The following is a 26,159-nucleotide window of genomic DNA, read 5'->3' as shown; positions in this document are numbered from 1 at the left end:
CAAAATACCCAGGCAGGTGCTTAGTTTTGGTGGGGCTGATGGTAAGGCCCCACCTCTTAGTGGCACGCTCCAGTCCCAGCAGCAGCGTCTCCAACTCCTCCTCTGACTGAGCAGCTATTACATACACACACACATACACTACACACCACACATACACACATGCATACACACACATACACACACACTACACACACACACGAACACACATACACACACACTACACACATACACATTACACACACTACATACACACACATACACACCACACACACACCACACATACATACACACACATACACACCACACACTACATACACACACTACACATACACTACATACACACACCACACATACACACACACACTACATACACACACCACACATACATACACACACGCGCACACTCCGCACCTCTCCGGCTCCTGTAGGAGAGGCGCGGCGCCGTGGCCTCGCGCGACCCCACAGAGCCGCGGAGCAACAGGGCGACGGCCAACACCAGCAGCAGCAGCAACCTCATCGTGAAGAGGACAGAGCTGGCGACGACGACGACGAGGAGGGAGTTTTGACGATGACGGGAGGTCTCCTCCAGGGCTTCTCCTCTTTTCGGTGCCGAGTGGCTCTCGTCACGGGATCTGAGTTCGTGTGCAACGTGTGGCATTGATTGGACATGTGGCATTGATTGGACAACATGTGGCATTGATTGGACGTGTGGCATTGATTGGACGTGTGGCATTGATTGGACGTGGCATTGATTGGACAATATGTGGCATTGATTGGACATGTGGCAGTGATTGGACATGTGGCATTGATTGGACATGTGGCATTGATTGGACAATATGTAGCATTGATTGGACAACATGTGGCATTGATTGGACATGTGGCATTGATTGGACATGTGGCATTGATTGGACGTGTGGCATTGATTGGACAATGTGGCATTGATTGGACAACATGTGGCATTGATTGGACAATATGTGGCATTGATTGGACAATATGTGGCATTGATTGGACAATATGTGGCATTGATTGGACATCATGTGGCATTGATTGGACATCATGTGGCATTGATTGGACATGTGGCATTGATTGGTCAATGTGGCATTGATTGGACAACATGTGGCATTGATTGGACATGTGGCATTGATTGGACAACGTGTGGCATTGATTGGACAACATATGGCATTGATTGGACAATATGTAGCATTGATTGGACAACATGTGGCATTGATTGGACAACACGTGGCATTGATTGGACAACACGTGGCATTGATTGGACAACATGTGGCATTGATTGGACATGTGGCATTGATTGGACAACATGTGGCATTGATTGGACAATGTGGCATTGATTGGACAACATGTGGCATTGATTGGACAACATGTGGCATTGATTGGACAACATGTGGCATTGATTGGACGTGTGGCATTGATTGGACAACATGTGGCATTGATTGGACATGTGGCATTGACTGGACAACATGTGGCATTGATTGGACGTGTGGCATTGATTGGACAATGTGGCATTGATTGGACATGTGGCATTGATTGGACAATATGTAGCATTGATTGGACAACATGTGGCATTGATTGGACAACACGTGGCATTGATTGGACAACACGTGGCATTGATTGGACAACATGTGGCATTGATTGGACAACATGTGGCATTGATTGGACATGTGGCATTGATTGGACAACACGTGGGATTGATTGGACGTGTGGCATTGATTGGACAACACGTGGCATTGATTGGACATGTGGCATTGATTGGACAACACGTGGCATTGATTGGACAACACGTGGCATTGATTGGACAATATGTGGCATTGATTGGACAACATGTGGCATTGATTGGACAACGTGTGGCATTGATTGGACAACATGCTGCAGTATCTCCTGATGCAGCTGCAGCAGGAGATACTGCAGCAGCCACTGGGGCATGCCCTGGAGCATGCGGAGCAGCAGCAGCAGCAGCTGCTGCTCCTGCTTCAGCAGCTCCTCGGCCAGCGTCCAAACGACGTCAATCAGCCCACACTGACACTGACGCTGGCGCTGGTGGTGGTGTCAAGAAGGCGCTGTTCGTCTCTCTTGGAGAGCTGCTTGGCATGCAGCACGATTACAACCAGATGCTGAGAGAGCTCTTGAGTCGGAAGTGATGGGGGGAGGGGGATCAATAAGCAAATTGCTTTGCTGTGTATTTGGAGTCTGGATGCTCTCCCCATGGTCGTCTGGATTTGTCTCTGGGTCCTTCGGTTTCTCCCCTCCACATTTGGAACCAACAACAACGTGCGTCTAGAGTCTATGTGGAACCAACAACAACGTGCGTCTAGAGTCTATGTGGAACCAACAACAACGTGCGTCTAGAGTCTATGTGGAACCAACAACAACGTGCGTCTAGAGTCTATGTGGAACCAACAACAACGTGCGTCTAGAGTCTATGTGGAACCAACAACAACGTGCGTCTAGAGTCTATGTGGAACCAACAACAACGTGTGTCTAGAGTCTATGTGGAACCAACAACAACGTGCGTCTAGAGCAGTGGTTCTTAACCTGGGTTCGATCGAACCCCAGGGGTTCGGTGAGTCGATCTCAGGGGTTCGGCAGAGCCCCCGCCACGGAGGTCCGGACACACTTGAATTATTGTGTAAATTTGTGATGACACACACGGCCCGCTTGGCCATCACTGGCTGCAGATGATCATGCTACACTGCTTGGCCAATCAGCGCTGCGGGGAATTTAGTGCGTACTCAGTAGTCAACGTGTGACTGTTGTTGTCGTATGTCGTGTGATTTCTTTAATATTTTATCCATACTATGTCGGGCAAAAGAAGAAAGTGGTCGGACGAATATGTACAACATGGATTCTCATGTATCACGGAACGTGATGGGAGTGAGCGTCCTATCTGCATGATTTGCAACGCCAAGTTGAGCAACTCTAGTCTTGCACCGGCAAAACTAAAGGAACACTTCTTGAAGCTGCATGGAGACGGGGAATACAAGAACACAACACTTGCTGAATTCAGGGTGAAGAGAGCCAGATTCGATGAAAGGGCCACTCTGCCTGCTCTTGGATTTGTACCTGTTAACAAACCAATCCTGACAGCATCGTACGAAGTTGCTTACCTGATCGCAAAGCAGGGCAAGCCACACACCATTGGTGAAACACTTGTGAAACCAGCTGCATTAAAGATGGCGAATCTGATACTCGGAACAGCGGCCGAAGGTAAATTATCCCAAATTCCCCTTTCAAATGACACCATCAGTGACAGAATAGAAGACATGAGTAAAGACATCTTGGCTCAAGTAGTCGCGGATCTGATTTCAAGCCCGGCAAAATTCAGCCTTCAACTCGACGAAACCACAGACGTTTCTGATCTAAGCCAGCTTGCTGTTTTTGTACGCTATGTGAAAGACGACATGATAAAAGAAGAGTTTTTATTTTGTAAGCCTCTTACAACAACAACGAAGGCAGCCGATGTGAAGAAGCTTGTGGATGACTTCTTCAGAGACAACAATCTTTCATGGGATATGGTTTCTGCAGTTTGTACGGACGGAGCTCCAGTCATGCTGGGAAGAAAGTCTGGTTTTGGTGCGCTAGTAAAGGCCGATGCACCACACATCATTGTGACGCATTGTATTCTGCACAGGCATGCGTTGGCAACAAAAACCTTACCTCCAAAAATGGCAGAAGTATTAAAAACTGTGGTGGAATGTGTGAACTATGTGCGAAAAAGTGCTCTGAGGCACCGCATCTTCAGTGAGCTGTGTAAAGAAATGGGCTCTGAATTTGAGGTACTTCTGCTCCATTCTAATATTCGGTGGTTATCCCGGGGACAGGTGCTGAATCGTGTTTTTGCCATGCGTGTGGAATTAGCCCTGTTTTTGCAAGAGCACCAACACTGCCATGCAGATTGCTTCAAAAATCCTGAGTTCATTCTCATTTTAGCGTACATGGCTGATATATTCGCAGCTCTCAATCATCTCAATCAGCAGATGCAGGGTGGTGGAGTCAATATCATGGAAGCGGAAGAACACCTGAAGGCTTTTCAAAAAAAGCTACCGTTATGGAAACGACGAACAGAGAACAATAACTTCGCAAACTTCCCGCTTCTGGACGACTGTGCAAGTAAGATCGAAGATGTGTCTGGAATCGGAGATATTTCTGTATTCACGGAACTGAAGCAAACAATTGCCACGCACTTAGATGAGCTTGCAAAGTCTCTCGACGGATATTTCCCTACAAGAGAGTCATATCCAGCATGGGTGAGACAGCCGTTCACGTTTGCTGTTGAAACAGCAGATGTCAATGATGAATTCCTCGACGAAATCATTGAAATTCAGCAGAGCCAGGTTCAACAGCAACTCTTCAGAACAACAACGCTCTCAACGTTTTGGTGTCGACAAATGAACAAGTATCCAGTTATTGCTAAGAAAGCCCTGGATTTTTTTATACCATTTGTTACAACATATCTTTGTGAGCAATCCTTTTCGAGGATGCTGGACATAAAAACGAAGAAAAGGAACAGACTTTGCTGTGAAAATGACATGAGAGTGGCACTTGCCAAGGTGAAGCCACGCATATCTGAACTGATCTCTCAAAGGCAACAGCAGAAGTCACATTGATTTCCAGGTATGTAATTTGTTGTGAGTTTATGCATTGTGTTGGTTTTATTCTTTGAACAAGGTAATGTTCATGCACGGCTCATTTTGTGTACCAGTAAAAAAACATATCTATGTCTTGAATTTGAAAAAAATCACATTTTATTTTTCACTAAAGAGGGGTTCGGTGAATGCGCATATGAAACTGGTGGGGTTCGGTACCTCCAACAAGGTTAAGAACCACTGGTCTAGAGTCTATGTGGAACCAACAACAACGTGCGTCTAGAGTCTATGTGGAACCAACAACAACATGCGTCTAGAGTCTATGTGGAACCAACAACAACGTGCGTCTAGAGTCTATGTGGAACCAACAACAACGTGCGTCTAGACTCTAGAGTCTATGTGGAACCAACAACAACGTGCGTCTAGAGTCTATGTGGAACCAACAACAACGTGCGTCTAGACTCTAGAGTCTATGTGGAACCAACAACAACGTGCGTCTAGAGTCTATGTGGAACCAACAGGGGCAGCTGCCACTAGGGGGCGCCCTTCGATTGTTTGAGATGAGATTCGATATGAAACACCGAGTTGCTGAGGCAATTAGGCAAGCGACTTATGAGTGCAAATATGTTGTTTATAACGTAGTGAATGCTTGGGAGCTTAATTGTCTCTCGCTCCTGCTCACAGATTTACCCAGCCCACAGATCATACATATGAAAAGCTAATGGTCAGTGAGGTCAGCAGCACTGTAGGTTCTGGTGTCAAGGACATGGGCCTGCATTCGCTGGTCCACTGGCTATATAGTCCAGCGGATGTTCTTGCTTGGACCCGGCGTGAATCCATGATGTTGTCTGGATGCATAGATGCCAGAACAGCGTGTTGGCAATGACAAGCCCACAGGCTGCACAGAAGTCTAACAGCCTCCTACCGTTGTTATTGAGTTGATCTGGCCCATGCCTTCCAATCGCTCCAGACCAGGTTCCAGCATCATCACCAACTCGGGCATTGAAGTCACCCAACATGATGACTCTATCCCGAGGGGCCACTTTTAGCTAACACCTGTGACAGGGGGTCATAGAAGGCATCTGAATCCTCGGACATGCCTGCATCCAGGCCAGGTACACTTTGAGGCCACGTGAAGTGTCAAAGGCTCGCTGGAAGGAGGAAGTCGCGTGACAGACTCAGCAGTTGTGATGGGTTAACTGACAGATGGCTATCGATTAGAAATCACATATCCCCGAGTCTCACCTGTGAGTGGCACCGCCTCACGCTGTTGTGGATCCCCACGTGGCTCGGAGCCTCAAAAGCTCTGTGACTCCTGGGTGGTGATGCAAAGACAAAGATCCCCCGTGTAGCCTTAACAGACTGTTGGGGCAAGTGCTGTTAGCAAGTAGCAGCACCACTTATGAAGGCCGGAACGGTACACGAGGGGATGGGTGGCCAGCACCGTGCACGACCGCCTTTGTCTCCCAAAGTGGCGATGTTTCCACACCACACCGGGTACTCATTTGAGGCTGAGTCGACCTAGGGGAGGCCCAGAACCGGTTCAAATAATCGTCACTGGGTGTTGGCTGTGAGCGCGAATCAAACTCGGGTCGTTATGTTCGTAGAGCAGCGTACTAACCGCTAGACTACCGCCACACACGTTACACACACACGCACAGTACACACACACACGGTGCACACACACACGGTACACACACACACGCACGGTACACACGCACAGTACACACACACGGTGCACACACACGCACAGTACACACGCACGGTACACACACACGGTACACACACGCACAATACACACACACACACGCACAGTACACACACACGCACAGTATACACACACACAAACGGTACACACACACACGCAGAGTATACACACACGCACGACACGCCCACACTCCTTCAGTCACGTGACTAAGGTTAACGCGCCGCACCGTCTCCCGAGGTGACCTCTTGGCTCTCTCCTCTCTCCTCGACATGTAGATTCATTTCTTAGTTTTACCTATAAACATTATTATTTGTCTGTCTGTCTCTGTATCTGTGGACGCAACTTGCGAGGAATTGTACTCACAAACTGTGGGGTTTACGATTCAAATAAAGTGCCCAGATACCACGCGATAAGCCCCGTGGTGAGCCAGTGCTATTCCTATTTCCAATCCGTAAACTTGAAAGTAGTTAAATTAACAATTTATTACTAATCTCCATATATATCAAAGGCAAAGTTGTGATTGTGTGTCTGTTCAAAATGTTTAGCGTACTTCCCGACACGCACCAAACTTGAAATTTGCCATGTGGGTAATTTCCAGACTGTACACCATGCAAACATTATAAAAATACACTTTTGTATATATATTTTTGGGGGGGGCGCGTAATAATGTATAAGCATGAAAACACCACGATACATAGGACTTACTTTGATAAGAATCTTGGAATTGATTGTGTACATGTTGAAATTGGTAAATTTGCATTTTGAGCACACTGCTGTTGTAATAGATTCTGAGAATATAAGTGTAATTCTGAGCATCATAATGACCACATTGGAATTGTCATCATGAATGGCGGTTCAATGATTTTTATAATAGGAATGCGGTTTTGAGCATGACTATTGATTGATATTTCGGACTCATTTATGACAATAGATTGATGATTAAAGTGCGATTTTGTTTTGCTCATCAATCAGGATACTGTTAATGATGCGCATGCCCATAAATTGTTGAAATGACTAGAAATGCAAGTTGTGTATACTCTCCAACCCCATTCCTCTACCTACCCATTCCCTTGACGGGCTCCGTGCCCACTTAAACCCATGACGATGGCGGTGATGATTCCACCTCTCGCTGTAACAATCAAAGCACCTCCAACTTCTGAATGCAAAGGTGCTGGTTGGTGCAACGCCAAAACACATCGTCAACGCCGCTCCCAAGCCCGCCCTACGTTAGTTCAATCGTTAGAATCAACAAAATAAAAAGTTCCACAGAGGAAACTAAAATGACATTACGCAATCCCCAAAGTCGCACGAGGTAGGCTACACGACTCAGAGAACAACGTCAGACTTCAACACTTGCATCGCCATCATCATCATCATTCTTCCTCTCCACAAGTCATCGCACGTCAATATTCAATAAGCTGCACACACGTGCAAGTAACCTCTCGACCCGCCACCTGCATAGTTAACGCGATCAGACCCGGGGGTCAAATTAAAATTGTGTCGTCTTTGGTGACGTATTGCAATCGGTGTAATTTTAATGATGTACGTACAGCAACTGGTGTACGTACATCAAATTATATCGTTGACAACGGGGTCCGCTTTTGTGATATCTGCGTGCGGTCTTTTAATAATATATAGATACGTAGTCAGTTCATTAGTATGGGGTTCCTCTATAAGGAATTGTAATTGTAAAATGTATTACTTAATAATACGATTCCAGGCCGCACTTAGCTTGAAGCAGTCAGAGCAGTTAAAATGACTGTACATGTGTAGGTATGAAATAAGATACATTTAATTTAAATACATTTTATTTATTAAAGCATTTAATTTAACGTAGGTATAAAATAAATGTAATTTAAATAAATTTACTAAAAAAAATTTAACATAGGTATCAAATAAATGTAAATAAATGTATTTCGATTTAAAGCTTTCGTGACTGCAATGATTCATCTTCTTTGGTTCTTTCGGTAAAGTCACGTAGAATGAGAATAAAATAATAAATTGATAAAATAAAATAACACAATAATATTCTCACGACGTTTCGGCCACAACACAAGCGGCCTTCATCAGGTGAAGGGAGCGAGACTGTCTGGTAGGACAGCGCTGGAGTGAGAGAGCCACGTTCAGATCACGGCTTTTAAGCTGTGTGAGAGGAACAAAGAGCCTTGACGAAGGAATTAGCATAAAATTTAGCATTGAAAAGGCTGAATGATTAGCTTGTGACTGGTCACAGAAATAGCTATGTTAAAAGTTAAAGCATACACATCCGCAGAGGCACCCATTGTTAAAAGGAATTAGCATAGAATTTAGCATTGAAATAGCTAAATTAAGGCATTCGCTTGTAACTGCTACAGAAATAGTTACGTTGAAGTCAGAGCATACACATTCACCGAGGCACTTAGTACAAATCAAAACAGGAGAATTTAGCATTGAAATAACTAGGCGAATTTAGCATTGAAATAACTGGTTGATTTGCTAGTGACTGGTCACAGAAATGACTACACATCTGAGCTATTCACAGTACTATATAGTGAACCAATAAAAACTAAAATATAAATTACCTTCATGTTATCAATAAACTCTATATTCTCCAATCAGCTAAGCTACCAACCATAAGTCGTTATATATCACAATGCTATATGGCGAAAAAATGGGTGGATTCTTACCCTCAAATTTCCGTACCACGGATAGCTACGGGCCCCGTTCAGACGGACGAGTTCGTCCATGGTCGGAACAGAGGAGGGGGAGAGAGACAGCTGCGAAGCCCTAGTATACTCCATGTTGTAAACCATACCATTAACCGTGGTGTGAGAGGTATTAAGAGGCAATGCTGGCGAAAGAGCTGCGGTCTGAAGGTCATCGTAAAATTACAATTAATTAAGAACAGAAATGATTTAACACATCTTTCCAGTGGTTACTAAGCCTGAATCCATCTTCTCGGTTGAAATTGTCTCTGTGCTTGCATATGTGAATGGCCTCATGAACGAATCTCTCATGGTAGCCAGTTGGTTTGCAAAGAACCTCCGTCTTGGAGAAGTCAATGTCATGTGAGCCCACTGAATTGTAACAGTGATCTGCCACGGCAGAGGAGTTCGTCTTACCGTGTTTCAAGTCTGCTTTATGTTCGCGGATGCGGTCCGAGATATGTCTTTTGGTTTCTCCAATGTAGCTACTACCACAGAGGCACTTTAGTTTGTAAACGCCCGGGTACTGTATGTCTGGAAGAGCATCTTTTACAGATGGAACTAAATCACGGATTTTGTGTACTGTGTTGAATCGGACCTGGATCTTGTGTTTATTCAGGATTTTGGAGATCTTTTTAGTGACCCCTGCAATGTAGGGTAAGGTGATGGTTTTGAGTGGCTCCACAAGAGGATCCTTCTTCATGACTGGAGTGATGGCTTTGCGGATTGTGTAGTCGGAGTAGCCATTAGCCCTGAGAGCCTGGTGTACGTGCTTGAGTTCACTGGTAATGTGTTCCTGGTCGGAAATGCATTGGGCTCTATGGTATAGAGTCTTGATGAGGCAGTTCTTCTGGGATGGATGGTGGTGGGAATCCGGTTTCAAGTAAGCATCTGTATGGGTAGCTTTCCTGTAGACAGAGTGGCTCATTGAACCATCATGTCTCCTTTTAATTAAGACATCCAGAAAGGGTAGTTTGCCATCTTTTTCGACCTCCATGGTAAATCTGATGGCTGGGTGTATGGAATTGATGTGGTCGCGGAATTGGTCTAGAGCAGGCTGGCCATGTGGCCAGATGACAAAGGTGTCATCAACGTACCTCTTCCATAAGGTCGGGCGTAGAGTGGCAGTCTGGATGGCGCCAGTTTCAAATTTTTCCATGAATACGTTGGCTACAACCGGAGATAGGGGGGAGCCCATTGGGGTGCCCTCAGTTTGTTTGTAGAAAGTTCCATTCCAGGTGAAGTATGTGTTGGTTAAGCAATGTCTCACCAGGGGGGGTACATCAGTATGCAGTCCTTGATGAACCAGGTCTTCAATGATAGTGATGGTGTCAGGTACCGGGACTTTGGTGAACAAGGACACCACATCAAAACTGACAAGCAGGTCGTTTGGGGACAGGAAAATGTCTTTGATTGTCGATACCAGGTGAGTAGAATTTAGTACCGCAGAGGTGGTTTTTCCAGTGAAAGGTCGCAGTATATCAGCCAGAAAACGTGCCAGTTTGTAGGTGGGGGAGCTGATAGTAGAGACGATGGGACGAAGGGGTGTATCTTCTTTGTGTATCTTTGGAAGGCCATATAATCTTGGTGGTCTGGCAGCAGAGGGTTTCAACAAGAACTGTTTGTTCTCATCAATTAATGCTGTTGAATCAGAGATAATTTTGTTCGTTTTGGTGACCAGGCTGTTGGTGGGATCTCTTTTTATTTTTGTATAGCTGCCATCGTTGAGTAGTTCTTGAATTTTGTTGTTATATTCTGTTTTGTCCATGATGACAGTGGCATTGCCTTTGTCGGCTGAGAGAACGACAATATCATCCCTCTTTTTTAATTGAGATAATTCAAAACGTTCGTCTTTGCTGATGTTGCTAGGTGGCAACTTAGCGTTTTTGAGGGTTGCAGCGATTTCAGATCTTGCTACGTCTGCAGAGACGTGACTCAAGCCCTTGAGTGCAACGTCGACATGGGCAATGATATCATTAACCGGTAAGTGTCTCGGTGTGACAGCAAAGTTTAGACCTTTAGCTAAAACGGATTTCAGACCATCAGAAATGGAACTGTTACTGCGATTAATTACGACTTTGTTGACGTCTATCTTTTCGGTGTGTGGATCCGATTTTTTGCTGGAGAGGTGATTGAATTTGGAAATCAAATTGTCCCTACATTTGTTCGACATAGTGGCAGCCGAAGAGGTAGTCATATTGTCTACATGTTCCCAATCCGATGTAGACATTGTTGCTGTCAATTTTAAGTGTGATTTGTAGAGTGTCTTGTCTAACTGATCGAGTTCGGTGCGTGTAAGTCTGATTTTTTCCAAGATAAGAGCGAAGCTAGTTCTAGCTAGAATTCGTTTTGCATTGAGAGAAGTTGCAACAGCAGAGGTTAGTGTAAATGCGGTTGGTATTACCTTAGAGTCGCGGCATCTCTTCAGAAAGGTGAGAGACTCGATTAGTTGAGCCTTCTTATCCCGAAGTCTGTTGAATGATCTTAAGGATGTGTGGAATCCCTCCCCGTAGAGGCGGTTAAATTTCGATTTAAAGCTTTCGTGACTGCAATGATTCATCTTCTTTGGTTCTTTCGGTAAAGTCACGTAGAATGAGAATAAAATAATAAATTGATAAAATAAAATAACACAATAATATTCTCACGACGTTTCGGCCACAACACAAGCGGCCTTCATCAGGTGAAGGGAGCGAGACTGTCTGGTAGGACAGCGCTGGAGTGAGAGAGCCACGTTCAGATCACGGCTTTTAAGCTGTGTGAGAGGAACAAAGAGCCTTGACGAAGGAATTAGCATAAAATTTAGCATTGAAAAGGCTGAATGATTAGCTTGTGACTGGTCACAGAAATAGCTATGTTAAAAGTTAAAGCATACACATCCGCAGAGGCACCCATTGTTAAAAGGAATTAGCATAGAATTTAGCATTGAAATAGCTAAATTAAGGCATTCGCTTGTAACTGCTACAGAAATAGTTACGTTGAAGTCAGAGCATACACATTCACCGAGGCACTTAGTACAAATCAAAACAGGAGAATTTAGCATTGAAATAACTAGGCGAATTTAGCATTGAAATAACTGGTTGATTTGCTAGTGACTGGTCACAGAAATGACTACACATCTGAGCTATTCACAGTACTATATAGTGAACCAATGAAAACTAAAATATAAATTACCTTCATGTTATCAATAAACTCTATATTCTCCAATCAGCTAAGCTACCAACCATAAGTCGTTATGATATTGTCGTTCTCTCTGCCGACAAAGGCAATGCCACTGTCATCATGGACAAAACAGAATATAACAACAAAATTCAAGAACTACTCAACGATGGCAGCTATACAAAAATAAAAAGAGATCCCACCAACAGCCTGGTCACCAAAACGAACAAAATTATCTCTGATTCAACAGCATTAATTGATGAGAACAAACAGTTCTTGTTGAAACCCTCTGCTGCCAGACCACCAAGATTATATGGCCTTCCAAAGATACACAAAGAAGATACACCCCTTCGTCCCATCGTCTCTACTATCAGCTCCCCCACCTACAAACTGGCACGTTTTCTGGCTGATATACTGCGACCTTTCACTGGAAAAACCACCTCTGCGGTACTAAATTCTACTCACCTGGTATCGACAATCAAAGACATTTTCCTGTCCCCAAACGACCTGCTTGTCAGTTTTGATGTGGTGTCCTTGTTCACCAAAGTCCCGGTACCTGACACCATCGCTATCATTGAAGACCTGGTTCATCAAGGACTGCATACTGATGTACCCCCCCTGGTGAGACATTGCTTAACCAACACATACTTCACCTGGAATGGAACTTTCTACAAACAAACTGAGGGCACCCCAATGGGCTCCCCCCTATCTCCGGTTGTAGCCAACGTATTCATGGAAAAATTTGAAACTGACGCCATCCAGACTGCCACTCTACGCCCGACCTTATGGAAGAGGTACGTTGATGACACCTTTGTCATCTGGCCACATGGCCAGCCTGCTCTAGACCAATTCCGCGACCACATCAATTCCATACACCCAGCCATCAGATTTACCATGGAGGTCGAAAAAGATGGCAAACTACCCTTTCTGGATGTCTTAATTAAAAGGAGACATGATGGTTCAATGAGCCACTCTGTCTACAGGAAAGCTACCCATACAGATGCTTACTTGAAACCGGATTCCCACCACCATCCATCCCAGAAGAACTGCCTCATCAAGACTCTATACCATAGAGCCCAATGCATTTCCGACCAGGAACACATTACCAGTGAACTCAAGCACGTACACCAGGCTCTCAGGGCTAATGGCTACTCCGACTACACAATCCGCAAAGCCATCACTCCAGTCATGAAGAAGGATCCTCTTGTGGAGCCACTCAAAACCATCACCTTACCCTACATTGCAGGGGTCACTAAAAAGATCTCCAAAATCCTGAATAAACACAAGATCCAGGTCCGATTCAACACAGTACACAAAATCCGTGATTTAGTTCCATCTGTAAAAGATGCTCTTCCAGACATACAGTACCCGGGCGTTTACAAACTAAAGTGCCTCTGTGGTAGTAGCTACATTGGAGAAACCAAAAGACATATCTCGGACCGCATCCGCGAACATAAAGCAGACTTGAAACACGGTAAGACGAACTCCTCTGCCGTGGCAGATCACTGTTACAATTCAGTGGGCTCACATGACATTGACTTCTCCAAGACGGAGGTTCTTTGCAAACCAACTGGCTACCATGAGAGATTCGTTCATGAGGCCATTCACATATACAAGCACAGAGACAATTTCAACCGAGAAGATGGATTCAGGCTTAGTAACCACTGGAAAGATGTGTTAAATCATTTCTGTTCTTAATTAATTGTAATTTTACGATGACCTTCAGACCGCAGCTCTTTCGCCAGCATTGCCTCTTAATACCTCTCACACCACGGTTAATGGTATGGTTTACAACATGGAGTATACTAGGGCTTCGCAGCTGTCTCTCTCCCCCTCCTCTGTTCCGACCATGGACGAACTCGTCCGTCTGAACGGGGCCCGTAGCTATCCGTGGTACGGAAATTTGAGGGTAAGAATCCACCCATTTTTTCGCCATATAGCATTGTGATATATAACGACTTATGGTTGGTAGCTTAGCTGATTGGAGAATATAGAGTTTATTGATAACATGAAGGTAATTTATATTTTAGTTTTTATTGGTTCACTATATAGTACTGTGAATAGCTCAGATGTGTAGTCATTTCTGTGACCAGTCACTAGCAAATCAACCAGTTATTTCAATGCTAAATTCGCCTAGTTATTTCAGCTTAAAAGCCGTGATCTGAACGTGGCTCTCTCACTCCAGCGCTGTCCTACCAGACAGTCTCGCTCCCTTCACCTGATGAAGGCCGCTTGTGTTGTGGCCGAAACGTCGTGAGAATATTATTGTGTTATTTTATTTTATCAATTTATTATTTTATTCTCATTCTACGTGACTTTACCGAAAGAACCAAAGAAGATAAATAAATGTAATTTATAAAAAATTTAATTTAACGTAGGTATAAAATAAATGTAATGTAAATAAATGTAATTGATTAAAAATTTAATTTAACGTAGGTATTAAATGTAAATAAATGTAATTTATTAAAAATTGAAATTAAACGTAGGTATAAAATAAATTTAAATAAATGTAATTTATAAAAAAATTCAATTAATTTAACGTATGAAATAAAATTTAATTTATTACACATTTAAATTAAATTAAACGTAGGTATAAAATACATTTTAATTTAAATTACATTTAACGTAGGTAAAAAAATGTAATTAAATTAAATAATAAATAACTTTTATTTTCTACCTCCGTGACTTTACCGAAAGACACAAAGAGTGTGGACCCACGTGACATCAAGGCTGTCCTAGTCTAGGCAAGGCCTCAGGGTGTACCGGGCCTTTCACAACAACAGCAGCAGCAACAACGGTTCTCTTGAGGAAATGTTTAAAAAAATAAAGTCAACGTAGCTTACCTTGACACTCGCGAACTTTAATAATTAAAATAATTAAAACAAAACTAAACACTCACACGCACTTGGGCGCGCGGCGTTCAGCGTGCAGGGCATTAAAAACTACAGGGGCATCTCACTCCTCAGTGTGCGGGAAAGGTCCTGGGGAATCTCCATATGGTACAGATATAATGGAAGGCTGATCGACGCCCGGGTGCGGTCAAGGGATGGCTCCCTATTGCTCAACCACGTTATGTATGCTGATGATTTGGTAATAGCTGCTCATTCAGAGGAGGAGTTAGAGACGTTGTTGCTGAGACTGGAGCGTGCCACTAAGAGGTGGGGCCTTACCATCAGCCCCACCAAAACTAAGCACCTGCCTGGGTATTTTGTACCATCGGACACTCTGCCCCCACAACTCCCAATCGGTGATGGGGCCGTTGTGGAGAGAGTGGAGAGTTTCCCATACCTGGGCAGTGTGCTTATGACTGGCTCCAGTTTAACAGCAGAGGTCTCACTCCGAATCGGTCGAGCGGCAATATCTTTCATCGGTTGCGTAACGCTGTGTGGAAGCTACTTGGTCTGTCGCTCCACACTAAGCTTCAGGTCTTCTCGGCCACGGTCATTCCCTCCCTTCTCTACGCTTGCGAAACGTGGACCCCCCTAATGAAACATCTTCGCCGGTTAGGAACATTTAGGCTGGCCTGCCTACGATCCATCCTGGGTTTAACCAGACTGGATTGTGTGAGGAGCTCAAAAATCCTTGAAAGATCTGGGCAAGGTCCCATCGGTGAGCTCCTCCGGCGGGGAAGGCTGCGATGGCTGGGTCATGTAGCCCGCATGCCCAGCCACCGCATGCCGAAACAGCTTTTGTTCGGCCGGATTGAGGGGGCTAAGCGGGCGCGGCACGGGCTAGAGAAGAGATGGAGTGATGTGGTACAGGAGGACGTGGAGCTGAGTGGACTTGCCGATGACTGGTACCAGCAGTGTCAAGATCGGCCTCTGTGGAGGAGGCTCGTGAAGGACGCTACTGGGCAGTTGGAGGCAGTCGCCCTCCAACAACAACGGAGGGCGGAGAAGCGACGCTCAGAACAACGAGCGGAGCGCCGGGTGGCTAAAGCACAGCAGGTTGCCGCAGTCAGTCGACCCGTGGCACCTGGGTCTGCCCCGTGACCTCCTGCCAGCGGGCGTTCGACACTTCACGTGGCCTCAGGGTGCACATAGCCTGGCACAAGCGTCGTGGTGACGTCACCGCCACTTAGTGGCAAATGGCGGTTGTTGTTGTTGTACGTGCGTGTGCGTGCGTGCATGTACGTGCGTGTGTGTTCGTGCGTGCATGTACGTGCGTGTGTGTGCGTGTGCGTGCGTGTACGTGTGTGTGTACGTGCGTACGTGCGTGTGCGCGTGCGTGCGTTCGTTACCCAGCACGGTGAGCCTGATGGTCTCCTGCTTGATGAAAGTGCCGAACTTCACCTTGCACGTGTAGACGCCGGCGTCGCTCGCCCGCAGCCCGGCGATCTGCAGCGACGCGTCCCTCCGCGTCACGTTGCGGGCGAAGCGCACGCGGGACGCGAAGTCCGGGTAGATGTGCCCCTCGCCCCCGGCGAACGTGGCCACCTGAGGGCAGGGGGGTGGGGGACGGACAAAAAGGGCTCCGCCATCGCCACCGCCGCCGCCGTGAGGCTATCCGCACGTACAAACACGGAGACAATTTCAACTGAGGAGAAGGATTCTGGGCTTAGCAATCGTTGGAAGGATTTGATAAACCAATTCGGGTCTTGATTGATTGTTCACGCTTACGGTTACCAAGAGAGATTCGTTCATGAGGCTATCCGCATATACAAACACGGAGACAATTTCAACCGAGGAGATGGATTCTGGGCTTAGCAATCGTTGGAAGGATTTGATAAACCATTTGGGGTCTTAATTGCTTGTTCACCCTTACGGTTACCAAGAGAGATTCGTTCATGAGGCTATCCGCACGTACAAACACGGAGACAATTTCAACCGAGGAGATGGATTCTGGGCTTAGCAATCGTTGGAAGGATTTGATAAACCATTTGGGGTCTTAATTGATTGTTCACGCTTACGGTTACCAAGAGAGATTCCTTTTCCGAACATAGATGGACTCGTCCATCTGAACAAACTTCCAAATCGCTCTCCGTGGTGCTGACGTTAAAAAAAACCCGCCACTTTTATTCAAATTGTTCTTGCTGTGGTTTTCACACCTGACGATGATGATTGCTTCTTGTGTTGCAGTCGAAACGTCGTGAGAATTTTATTGTTTTATATTTTTATTATTTTATTGTTTCCCTTCTACGTGGCGGTGACTTTACCGAAAGAACCAAGAATAAGACCCTAATAGTTCAGTGGGCTTTACCAGGTTTAAATTTATATTTATTTTTATACTGTTCAATTGATTTGTTTTCCTATACGTTGCACTCCTGTCACGTGTTCTTGTAGCCGTTTGTTGTTGGAACGTTTTGACCCACCCCATCTGTGAACAAAGAGCTTTACAGCTCATTGGATTCCTCCTGCAGTGTAGATACATATTCCGATTCTGTTTCGATTTAAAGCTTTCGTGACTGCATGGATTCACATTCTTGGTTCTTTCGGTAAAGTCACCGCCACGTAGACTGGAAATAAAATAATGAAGTCAAGTAATAATGCAATTCTCACGACGTTTCGGCCACAACACAAGTGGCCTTCTTCAGGTGAAGAAACAGGGCTATCAAGAAGACGGAGCTTGAATGAATGCTGTTAAGCAAGGACCGCGTCTTTTGAAGCTGTGTGGGCGGAATTTTGATTTAAAGCTTTCGTGACTGCAGTGATTCATATTGTTAGCTCTTTCGGTAAAGTCACGTTGAAGGGAAACAATAAAATAATAAAATATATAACAATAAAAATTTCTTGTTATATATTTGATTATTTAAATATATTTTATTATTTTATTGTTGCCCTTCAACGTGACTTTACCGAAAGAGCTAAGAATATGTGTGGGCAGAGTTGAATTAGCATGTTACCATCCCACCTCCCTCTCCGGATGTGAGGCTGGTAACATGCTAATTCAACTCCGCCCACACAGCTTCAAAAGACGCGGTCCTTGCCTGACAGCGTTCATTCAAGTTCCGTCTTCTTGATAGCCCTGTTTCTTCACCTGAAGAAGGCCCACTTGTGTTGTCGCCGAAACGTCGTGAGAATTGCATTATTATTCTTTTATTTCATTATTTTATTTCCAGTCTACGTGGCGGTGACTTTACCGAAAGAACCAAGAAGGTGAATTCTGATTCTGTACGAGCCTGGGGGGGCGGCTTCTGTGTAGGAGCCTGCTGGTGTCTGTGTAGGAGCCTGCTGGTGCCTGTGTACGAGCCTGTGGGGGCGGCTTCTGTGTAGGATCCTACGGGCACCTGCATAGGAGCCTGCTGGTGTCTGTGTAGGAGCCTGCTGGTGCCTGTGTAGGAGCCTGTGGGGGCGGCTTCTGTGTAGGAGCCTGCTGGTACCTGTGTAGCAGCCTGCTGGTGTGTGTGTAGCAGCCTGCTGGTGCCTGTGTAGGAGCCTGCTGGTGTCTGTGTAGGAGCCTGCTGGTGTCTGTGTAGGAGCCTGCTGGTGTCTGTGTAGGAGTCTGCTGGTGCCTGTGTAGGAGCCTGCTGGTGTCTGTGTAGGAGCCTGCTGGTGCCTGTGTAGGATCCTACGGGCGCCTGCGTAGGAGCCTGCTGGTGCCTGTGTAGGAGCCTGCTGGTGCCTGTGTAGGAGCCTGCTGGTGTCTGTGTAGGAGCCTGCTGGTGCCTGTGTAGGAGCCTGCTGGTGCCTGTGTAGGAGCCTGCTGGTGCCTGTGTAGGAGCCTGCTGGTGTCTCTGTAGGAGCCTGCTGGTGTCTGTGTAGGAGCCTGCTGGTGCCTGTGTAGGAGCCTGCTGGTGTCTGTGTAGGAGCCTGCTGGTGCCTGTGTAGGAGCCTGCTGGTGCCTGTGTAGGAGCCTGCTGGTGTCTCTGTAGGAGCCTGCTGGTGCCTGTGTAGGAGCCTGCTGGTGCCTGTGTAGGAGCCTGCTGGTGCCTGTGTAGGAGCCTGCTGGCGCCTGTGTAGGAGCCTGCTGGTGCCTGTGTAGGAGCCTGCTGGTGTCTCTGTAGGAGCCTGCTGGTGTCTGTGTAGGAGCCTGCTGGTGCCTGTGTAGGAGCCTGCTGGTGTCTGTGTAGGAGCCTGCTGGTGCCTGTGTAGGAGCCTGCTGGTGCCTGTGTAGGAGCCTGCTGGTGCCTGTGTAGGAGCCTGCTGGTGTCTCTGTAGGAGCCTGCTGGTGCCTGTGTAGGAGCCTGCTGGTGCCTGTGTAGGAGCCTGCTGGTGCCTGTGTAGGAGCCTGCTGGCGCCTGTGTAGGAGCCTGCTGGTGCCTGTGTAGGAGCCTGCTGGTGCCTGTGTAGGAGCTACAGGCGTCTCTGAGTAGGAGCTACGGGCGTCTCTGAGTAGGAGCTACAGGCATCTCTGAGTAGGAGCTACGGGCATCTCTGAGTAGGAGCTACGGGCGTCTCTGAGTAGGAGCTACAGGCATCTCTGAGTAGGAGCTACGGGCGTCTCTGAGTAGGAGCTACGGGCGTCTCTGAGCAGGAGCTACAGGCGTCTCTGAGTAGCGATGTGCGTCTCTGAGTAGGAGCTACAGGCATCTCTGAGTAGGAGCTACAGGCGTCTCTGAGTAGGAGCTACGGGTGTCTCTAAGTAGGAGCTACAGGCGTCTCTGAGTACGAGCTACAGGCGTCTCTGAGTAGGAGCTACAGGCGTCTCTGAGTAGGAGCTACAGGCGTCTCTGAGTAGGATGTACGGGCGTCTCTGCGTGTGCGATGGGCATCTCTGAGTAGGAGCTACGGGTGTCTCTGAGTAGGAGCTACAGGCGTCTCTGAGTAGGAGCTACAGGCGTCTCTGAGTAGGAGCTACGGGCGTCTCTGAGTAGGAGCTACAGGCGTCTCTGAGTAGGAGCTACAGGCATCTCCGAGTATGAGCTACAGGCGTCTCTGAGTAGGAGCTAAGGGCGTCTCTGAGTAGGAGCTACGGGCGTCTCTGAGTAGGAGCTATGGGCGTCTCTGAGTAGGAGCTACAGGCGTCTCTGAGTAGGAGCTACAGGCGTCTCTGAGTAGGAGCTATGGGCGTCTCTGTGTAGGAGCTACAGGCGTCTCTGAGTAGGAGCTACGGGCGTCTCTGAGTAGGAGCTACGGGCGTCTCTGAGTAGGAGCTACGGGCGTCTCTGAGTAGAAGCTACAGGCATCTCTGAGTAGCGATGTGCGTCTCTGTATCCCTCTCTCTTCCTCACGTAGATGTTCGTAGTGGGCATCTGCAGGAACCACTCCACGTCCAGGACCTCGGTGTCCGTGGGGTCGCCCGTCCAGGTGCAGCCCAGCACCACCGTCTCCCCCTGCACTTTCTCTATCCAAGAGACGGCTGCAAAGAGGGGGGAAAGGGGGTGGTGGTGGTGACACGGTTGTGAAGTAATATCTTCAAGTAGACTCACACAGAGACCCGTAGACTCACACAGAGACCTGTAGACTCACACGGAGACCCATAGACTCACAGAGACCCATAGACTTTACAGATACCCGTAGACTCACACATATACCCATAGACTCACACAGAGACCCATAGACTCACACAGATACCCGTAGACTCACACAGACACCCGTAGACTCGCACAGACACCCGTAGACTCACACAGAGACCTGTAGACTCACACGGAGACCCATAGACTCACAGAGACCAATAGACTTTACACAGATACCCGTAGACTCACACATATACCCATAGACTCACACAAACACCCGTAGACTCACACAGATACCCGTAGACTCACACAGAGACCCGTAGACTCACACAGAGACCCGTAGACTCACACAGAGACCCGTAGACTCACACAGAGACCCGTAGACTCACACAGAGACCCGTAGACTCACACAGAGACCCGTAGACTCACACAGATACCCGTAGACTCACACAGAGACCCGTAGACTCACACAGAGACCCGTAGACTCACACAGATGCCCGTAGACTCACACAGAGACCCATAGACTCACACGGAGACCCAAAGACTCACAGTGAGCCATAGACTTTACACAGATACCCGTAGACTCATACAGAGAACCGTAGACTCACACAGAGACCCGTAGACTCACACAGAGACACGTAGACTCACACAGATACCCTTAGACTCACACAGATGCCCGTAGACTCACACAGAGACCCATAGACTCACACAGAGACCCGTAGACTCACACAGAGACCCATACCCAGAGAATTACATGGGGACCGATAAGATTCTATCGTGGCCTCTTGCGTTTTCACCCGCTTGAAACAAAATCAGCTAAGGTGACCCACTCCTGGGCGGAGGGGTACGTCTATATGCACGCTGAACTTCTTTCGCACCACCGTAACGTAGCCAACCGTGCGAATCGGAGGTGCGGGGGAAGGACAAAAAACTAAACGTTAAAAGCAGATTGTTGTTGTGGTGGTGGTGGTGGCTAGACTCTCGTCGCGAAAGCTCCCTCCTCGCGGTGGCCATGAACAACACAGAGCTGCCTCTGAGCTGCCTGCTTCTTCAAGTGACTCTCTGTGGTTCACTGGGAACGGAACCCGCGGAAGTGGACATCACAGAGCTGCCTCTGAGCTGCCTGCTTCTTCAAGTGACTCTCTGTGGTTCACTGGGAACGGAACCCACGGAAGTGGACATCACACATTGAAGTATCACCTATGAAGTGTCACCTATGAAGAGCTACGGGCGTCTCTGAGTAGGAGCTACGGGCGTCTCTGAGCAGGAGCTACAGGCGTCTCTGAGTAGCGATGTGCGTCTCTGAGTAGGAGCTACAGGCATCTCTGAGTAGGAGCTACAGGCGTCTCTGAGTAGGAGCTACGGGTGTCTCTAAGTAGGAGCTACAGGCGTCTCTGAGTACGAGCTACAGGCGTCTCTGAGTAGGAGCTACAGGCGTCTCTGAGTAGGAGCTACAGGCGTCTCTGAGTAGGATGTACGGGCGTCTCTGCGTGTGCGATGGGCATCTCTGAGTAGGAGCTACGGGTGTCTCTGAGTAGGAGCTACAGGCGTCTCTGAGTAGGAGCTACAGGCGTCTCTGAGTAGGAGCTACGGGCGTCTCTGAGTAGGAGCTACAGGCGTCTCTGAGTAGGAGCTACAGGCATCTCCGAGTATGAGCTACAGGCGTCTCTGAGTAGGAGCTAAGGGCGTCTCTGAGTAGGAGCTACGGGCGTCTCTGAGTAGGAGCTATGGGCGTCTCTGAGTAGGAGCTACAGGCGTCTCTGAGTAGGAGCTACAGGCGTCTCTGAGTAGGAGCTATGGGCGTCTCTGTGTAGGAGCTACAGGCGTCTCTGAGTAGGAGCTACGGGCGTCTCTGAGTAGGAGCTACGGGCGTCTCTGAGTAGGAGCTACGGGCGTCTGTGAGTAGAAGCTACAGGCATCTCTGAGTAGCGATGTGCGTCTCTGTATCCCTCTCTCTTCCTCACGTAGATGTTCGTAGTGGGCATCTGCAGGAACCACTCCACGTCCAGGACCTCGGTGTCCGTGGGGTCGCCCGTCCAGGTGCAGCCCAGCACCACCGTCTCCCCCTGCACTTTCTCTATCCACGAGACGGCTGCAAAGAGGGGGGAAAGGGGGTGGTGGTGGTGACACGGTTGTGAAGTAATATCTTCAAGTAGACTCACACAGAGACCCGTAGACTCACACAGAGACCTGTAGACTCACACGGAGACCCATAGACTCACAGAGACCCATAGACTTTACAGATACCCGTAGACTCACACATATACCCATAGACTCACACAGAGACCCATAGACTCACACAGATACCCGTAGACTCACACAGACACCCGTAGACTCGCACAGACACCCGTAGACTCACACAGAGACCTGTAGACTCACACGGAGACCCATAGACTCACAGAGACCAATAGACTTTACACAGATACCCGTAGACTCACACATATACCCATAGACTCACACAAACACCCGTAGACTCACACAGATACCCGTAGACTCACACAGAGACCCGTAGACTCACACAGAGACCCGTAGACTCACACAGAGACCCGTAGACTCACACAGAGACCCGTAGACTCACACAGAGACCCGTAGACTCACACAGAGACCCGTAGACTCACACAGAGACCCGTAGACTCACACAGATACCCGTAGACTCACACAGAGACCCGTAGACTCACACAGAGACCCGTAGACTCACACAGATGCCCGTAGACTCACACAGAGACCCATAGACTCACACGGAGACCCAAAGACTCACAGAGAGCCATAGACTTTACACAGATACCCGTAGACTCATACAGAGAACCGTAGACTCACACAGAGACCCGTAGACTCACACAGAGACACGTAGACTCACACAGATACCCTTAGACTCACACAGATGCCCGTAGACTCACACAGAGACCCATAGACTCACACAGAGACCCGTAGACTCACACAGAGACCCATACCCAGAGAATTACATGGGGACCGATAAGATTCTATCGTGGCCTCTTGCGTTTTCACCCGCTTGAAACAAAATCAGCTAAGGTGACCCACTCCTGGGCGGAGGGGTACGTCTATATGCACGCTGAACTTCTTTCGCACCACCGTAACGTAGCCAACCGTGCGAATCGGAGGTGCGGGGGAAGGACAAAAAACTAAACGTTAAAAGCAGATTGTTGTTGTGGTGGTGGTGGTGGCTAGACTCTCGTCGCGAAAGCTCCCTCCTCGCGGTGGCCATGAACAACACAGAGCTGCCTCTGAGCTGCCTGCTTCTTCAAGTGACTCTCTGTGGTTCACTGGGAACGGAACCCGCGGAAGTGGACATCACAGAGCTGCCTCTGAGCTGCCTGCTTCTTCAAGTGACTCTCTGTGGTTCACTGGGAACGGAACCCACGGAAGTGGACATCACACATTGAAGTATCACCTATGAAGTGTCACCTATGAAGTGTCACCTATGAAGTGTCACCTATGAAGCGTCACCTATGAAGTGTCAACTATGAGTATCACCTATGAAGCGTCACCTATGAAGTGTCACCTATGAAGTGTCACCTATGAAGTGTCACCTATGAAGTGTCACCTATGAAGCGTCACCTATGAAGTGTCACCTATGAAGCGTCACCTATGAAGTGTCACCTATGAGTATCACCTATGAAGTGACACCTATGAAGTGTCCCCTATGAAGTGTCACCTATGAAGTGTCACCTATGAAGTGTCACCTATGAGTATCACCTATGAAGCGTCACCTATGAGTGTCACCTATGAAGTGTCACCTATGAAGTGTCACCTATGAAGTATCACCTATGATGTATCACCTATGAAGTGTCACCTATGAAGTGTCACCTATGAAGTATCACCTATGAAGTGTCACCTATGAAGTGTCACCTATGAAGTATCACCTATGAAGTATCACCTATGAAGTGTCACCTATGAAGTGTCACCTATGAAGTGTCACCTATGAGTATCACCTATGAAGTGTCACCTATGAAGTGTCCCCTATGAAGTGTCACCTATGAAGTGTCACCTATGAAGTGTCACCTATGAGTATCACCTATGAAGCGTCACCTATGAGTGTCACCTATGAAGTGTCACCTATGAAGTGTCACCTATGAAGTATCACCTATGATGTATCACCTATGAAGTGTCACCTATGAAGTGTCACCTATGAAGTATCACCTATGAAGTGTCACCTATGAAGTGTCACCTATGAAGTATCACCTATGAAGTGTCACCTATGAAGTGTCACCTATGAAGTGTCACCTATGAAGTATCACCTATGAAGTATCACCTATGAAGTGTCAACTATGAAGTGTCACCTATGAAGTGTCACCTATGACGTGTCACCTATGAAGTATCACCTATGAAGTGTCACCTATGAAGTATCACCTATGAAGTGTCACCTATGAAGTGTCACCTATGAAGTGTCACCTATGAAGTATCACCTATGAAGTATCACCTGTGGTATCACCTATGAAGTGTCACCTATGAAGTGTCACCTATGAAGTGTCACCTATGAAGTGTCACCTATGAAGCGTCACCTATGAGTGTCACCTATGAAGTGTCACCTATGAAGTGTCACCTATGAAGTATCACCTATGAAGTATCACCTATGAAGTGTCACCTATGAAATGTCACCTATGAAGTATCACCTATGAAGTGTCACCTATGAAGTGTCACCTATGAAGTGTCACCTATGAAGTGTCACCTATGATGAAGGTCTGACACGCGAGGGAGACTGTGTCCAGGAAAGACAAAGCTCCCCCGTGTAGCCTTCAACAGGCTGTAGGGGCAAGTGCTGCTAGCGAGTCAGCAGCAGCTGCTACAACATGTGACACAGCACCACGCCCGGCCGCCTTTGTCTCCCTCCCTCCCACCCCCCCCCCCCCCAGTGGCGACGTTCAACCCAGTCGCTAACCACTGCGCCACCGCTCCCCGTTACCGCACCAGCCTCGTGTCAGGCTAGGTTCACTTTGAGACATCGAACACCTCCTCACAGATCCGCACCGCCCGCACCGACCACCACCGTTACCAACGCCGCTCGTGCCAGGCTAGGTGCACTTGGCAAAACAGAACAAACGTACCTAATAAACACACACACAAAGCCTCGCCAATAAGATGGCACGACCACCGAGACAGCCGCCGACTCACCGCTCATAGCGATCGCAGTCGTCTGCAGCAGCGGCAGCAGCAGCAGCGCAGAGCGAGACACCGCCATAGCCGTCATCTTGTCTCCTCGTCTCTCTCGCGCCCTGACGTCACGCATCACGTGGGCGAGGGGCGGAGCTCCGGTGGATTCACCCCTTCACCCCCCCCCCACACGCAACCCCCACCCACGACACTACCCCCACCCACGCCCCTCACCCCATTCACCCAACCCCCTCTCTCTCCCACCCCTACGCTCTCAACACGTCACGTGGGTGAGGGGCGGAGCTCCGGTGGATTCACCCCTTCACCCCCCCTCACGCAACCCCCACCCATGAAACTACCCCCACCCACCCACGGCCACGCCCCTCACCCCATTCACCCAACCCTCTCTCTCTCCCACCCCTACCCTCTCTCTCTCCCACCCCTACCCTCTCAACACGTCACGTGGGCGAGGGGTGGAGCTCCGGTAGACCCCCGCCCCAACCACGCCCCTCTTTACAAGGACCCTCCCCCTTCCCTAAGACCTCGGCAAGGTTAAAGGTTAAAAG

The 26,159-nt window shown here is 47.9% G+C and overlaps 1 protein-coding gene and 1 long non-coding RNA gene across 2 annotated transcripts in view; both read right to left on the bottom strand.

The window, feature by feature from the left end:
* The window catches only part of LOC142908967 (CXADR-like membrane protein), a 28,838-nt gene extending 7,614 nt beyond the window's left edge, over positions 1 to 21,224 (bottom strand). Inside the window, exons 1-3 of the mRNA XM_076059651.1 lie at positions 21,221 to 21,224; positions 20,260 to 20,387; positions 16,390 to 16,585 (exon numbers count right to left, since the gene is read on the bottom strand). Coding sequence (XP_075915766.1) covers positions 16,390 to 16,585; positions 20,260 to 20,387; positions 21,221 to 21,224 — 328 coding nt within the window. The remainder of the gene's footprint in view (positions 1 to 16,389; positions 16,586 to 20,259; positions 20,388 to 21,220) is intronic.
* Positions 21,225 to 22,525: 1,301 nt separating this feature from the next.
* Positions 22,526 to 25,706, bottom strand: LOC142909000 (uncharacterized). The gene is made up of 2 exons (XR_012932056.1): positions 25,615 to 25,706; positions 22,526 to 22,576 (listed from the first exon to the last, which is right to left on the bottom strand). It is a non-coding gene; the product is annotated as an uncharacterized LOC142909000 (long non-coding RNA).
* Between the last annotated feature and the right edge of the window lie 453 nt (positions 25,707 to 26,159).

The sequence above is a fragment of the Petromyzon marinus genome, unplaced genomic scaffold (assembly GCF_048934315.1).
Source record: "Petromyzon marinus isolate PM22_M1 ecotype Great Lakes invasive population unplaced genomic scaffold, UKy_Petmar_22M1.pri1.0 PM_G_Scaffold_11, whole genome shotgun sequence".
Lineage (NCBI taxonomy): Eukaryota > Metazoa > Chordata > Hyperoartia > Petromyzontiformes > Petromyzontidae > Petromyzon > Petromyzon marinus.
This window is presented reverse-complemented; position numbering and strand designations above follow the sequence as displayed.